The sequence below is a fragment of the Sphaeroforma arctica genome (genome assembly GCF_001186125.1).
Source record: "Sphaeroforma arctica JP610 unplaced genomic scaffold supercont1.105, whole genome shotgun sequence".
Classification (NCBI taxonomy): Eukaryota; class Ichthyosporea; order Ichthyophonida; genus Sphaeroforma; species Sphaeroforma arctica.
In genome coordinates, this window is record NW_014040453.1 from 65,874 (window position 1) to 68,494 (window position 2,621).

General features: G+C 35.3%; 1 protein-coding gene across 1 annotated transcript in view; it reads left to right on the forward strand.

The window, feature by feature from the left end:
- Nucleotides 1-1,210: 1,210 nt before the first annotated feature.
- Nucleotides 1,211-2,621, forward strand: part of SARC_02364 (hypothetical protein) — a 3,110-nt gene continuing 1,699 nt past the window's right edge. The window contains exons 1-2 of the mRNA XM_014303886.1: nucleotides 1,211-1,530; nucleotides 2,281-2,437. Of these exons, the coding sequence (XP_014159361.1) occupies nucleotides 1,429-1,530; nucleotides 2,281-2,437 (259 nt within the window). The 5' untranslated portion in view covers nucleotides 1,211-1,428. The remainder of the gene's footprint in view (nucleotides 1,531-2,280; nucleotides 2,438-2,621) is intronic.

The following is a 2,621-nucleotide window of genomic DNA, read 5'->3' on the forward strand; positions in this document are numbered from 1 at the left end:
ATAATAACGGATGTATTTAGAAATAGCTGTGTGCAATTGAAAAAATAACATACCGATAACGATGGCGACAAGGCCAAGATATACACTGTAGGTCAGATAGCGCAGGGTCACAATCATACAAACTGTTGTTGCACGCCACTTCGCATATAATTGACGATATCTATTTCAATGTCTTTCGAGGTAAAAAAAATGATGAGCAAGTATACGTTGTATGTGTTGTGTATTTTAGAAGGCTATGTATTCGCGTGTGATATTATTCTGTATAAACAAAAAGCATCCTACGTATTTACATACGCTGTAAAAATATGTTAATTATGGATAAGAAGGTCTGCCCGCGCCCGCCCCGCGACCGATTGCCTCTCTCCCTAGTAGTATTTATTTAGCGGAGCAAAGCAGACAGAGCCGCCTGTTCCCATGCCCCAATGGTCACAGACTCACATTGTGTAGAAATTTGGGTTATTGGGGTATTGAGATTGTATTTTTTTATTTTAAATTTATGTACAAACATATTTATTTACAAAACAGTATGTATTTTTTATTTTAAAAAGAGTACTTTTTGGTCTATTTTAAGGGTTGATTTTTAGGAAGACAATACAAAACGTACACAATATTTTTTTCTTCTTTTTTTATAACTCTCTTCGCCACTCTGGTGTTTTTTAAAAATACAAAACACAAAAATCGCAGACTCGAGTCCGACACATCCCGCCATTTCGCAAGTATTCCAAATCAGTACTCTGCTTTTGATCACTGATGGCTCTTTCACCAATCATATCACTTGTTTTGAATTCTGAAATTCGAATTTCTATCACGTACATATATACACGAAACAACTACGTGTGTATTATGAGACTACGTATGTATTATGAGACTATGTATGTATTATGAGACTACGTATGTATTATGAGACTATGTATGTATTATGAGACTATGTATGTATTATAAGACTATGTATATATTATGAGACTATGTATGTATTATGAGACTATATATGTATTATGAGACTACGTATGTATTATGAGACTATGTATGTATTATGAGACTATGTATGTATTATGAGACTATGTATGTATTATGAGACTATGTATGTATTATGAGACTATGTATATCTTATGTGACTACTAAACCCTAAACCCTAAACCCTATGTAAGTATGCATGTATTTCCTGCCACAATACCCAGTCCAGTATTTAACCCTGTAACTGTGCACATCATTCCTAAATCATGAGTCATACATATCAGTCATGAAATCATGAATGACGATAACTGTCATATTGAAATGACGTACATTGCACGTTACATTACATAACATGGGGACAGCATATGTACAATGCCAGCGTTTAGTACGATGCAAGAATATGGCAAGTATATATATAGGTATATATAGTTGAAAAGTACTACATATAACTATATAATTATATAATTTGAAACCATGTCTACGTCAAGTGAAGGAGCCCCATTGTTGCCCCACCCAGCTCAGCGGCCACTTGCTTTGTGCAGGAAGGAAGAATATTATCTTTTTAGCGCAGGACAGGTACATTAGCATATATTTTTTTGCCTGTTCACCTCTTTCTTTGCCTACTTCAAGTTATTTCATTGTCCAGTACGGAACTTCTTGTCGGTGATTATAGTGATAGGAAATTTGAGATAGTACCTGCGCAAGTGCGCACTGTCTCGCAGGAGAGATATAAAAAAAGTCCGTCTTATTTTATCCAATTTTGGCATGAAACGGACTGTGGACAAAGTTCACAGATGCTTGAGCAGCTTGACAAACTTTTTGTTCTTTTATCCTCTGTGTGTGACGAAAATGAACAGCCATCGTTTTTAAATACTCGTGAAGTCGTGATATTCTATTTCGTAACAGGCGCTACAATATGGGATATATATATATATTCTGTTCTCACTTACGAGGCTATATGATTTAGCATTGTATTTATATTCGATTATTTGTTGCACCTTGGTGCTTTGCTTTATTTCATGTGGACCTAGGTCTTGCCCTCAACTCCCTGCGAACTATTGTTGCAACTTCTTCTGTCGTTTTTATCACGTTCGACTCATAGTCGTGCTTACATAGTAATCTTTAACCCTTCACCGTTTACCCTTCATCTACTACTTGTGTTGCTGGCCTAATATTATACAAGGAACAGCTGGCTATTGCAATATTATATCTGTTCTTGCTTATTTGAACCACAACTTTAAAACACAGTGAACCTGATATTCTGCTTACGCATGACCCATACAACAGAGAGGTTAAAAATTTACATTTATTCACCTTGACGGGTAGGTATTCGTGTTTATTGCGGTCATATCCGTCCTGATATGGTTTCTACACTATGACACGGGGCTGGATTGGAATAATGCAGACTGTGCCGGAAAACCTTGTGTGTTCAATTATCATCCGCCTATGATGGTTTTGGGCTTCCTTGCATTTGGATACCAAGGTAGGTATAGACTGAATGAATGGTTGTTATAAATGATTCACTCACTTGCGTGTGTGAATGTAGGTTTACTTGTGTATCTTGTACTTGTCTGCGATATTAAATGATATATATATATATATATATATATATATCGATAGAAAATAAATAATATATTTTATATATGATATATATATATAATATACAT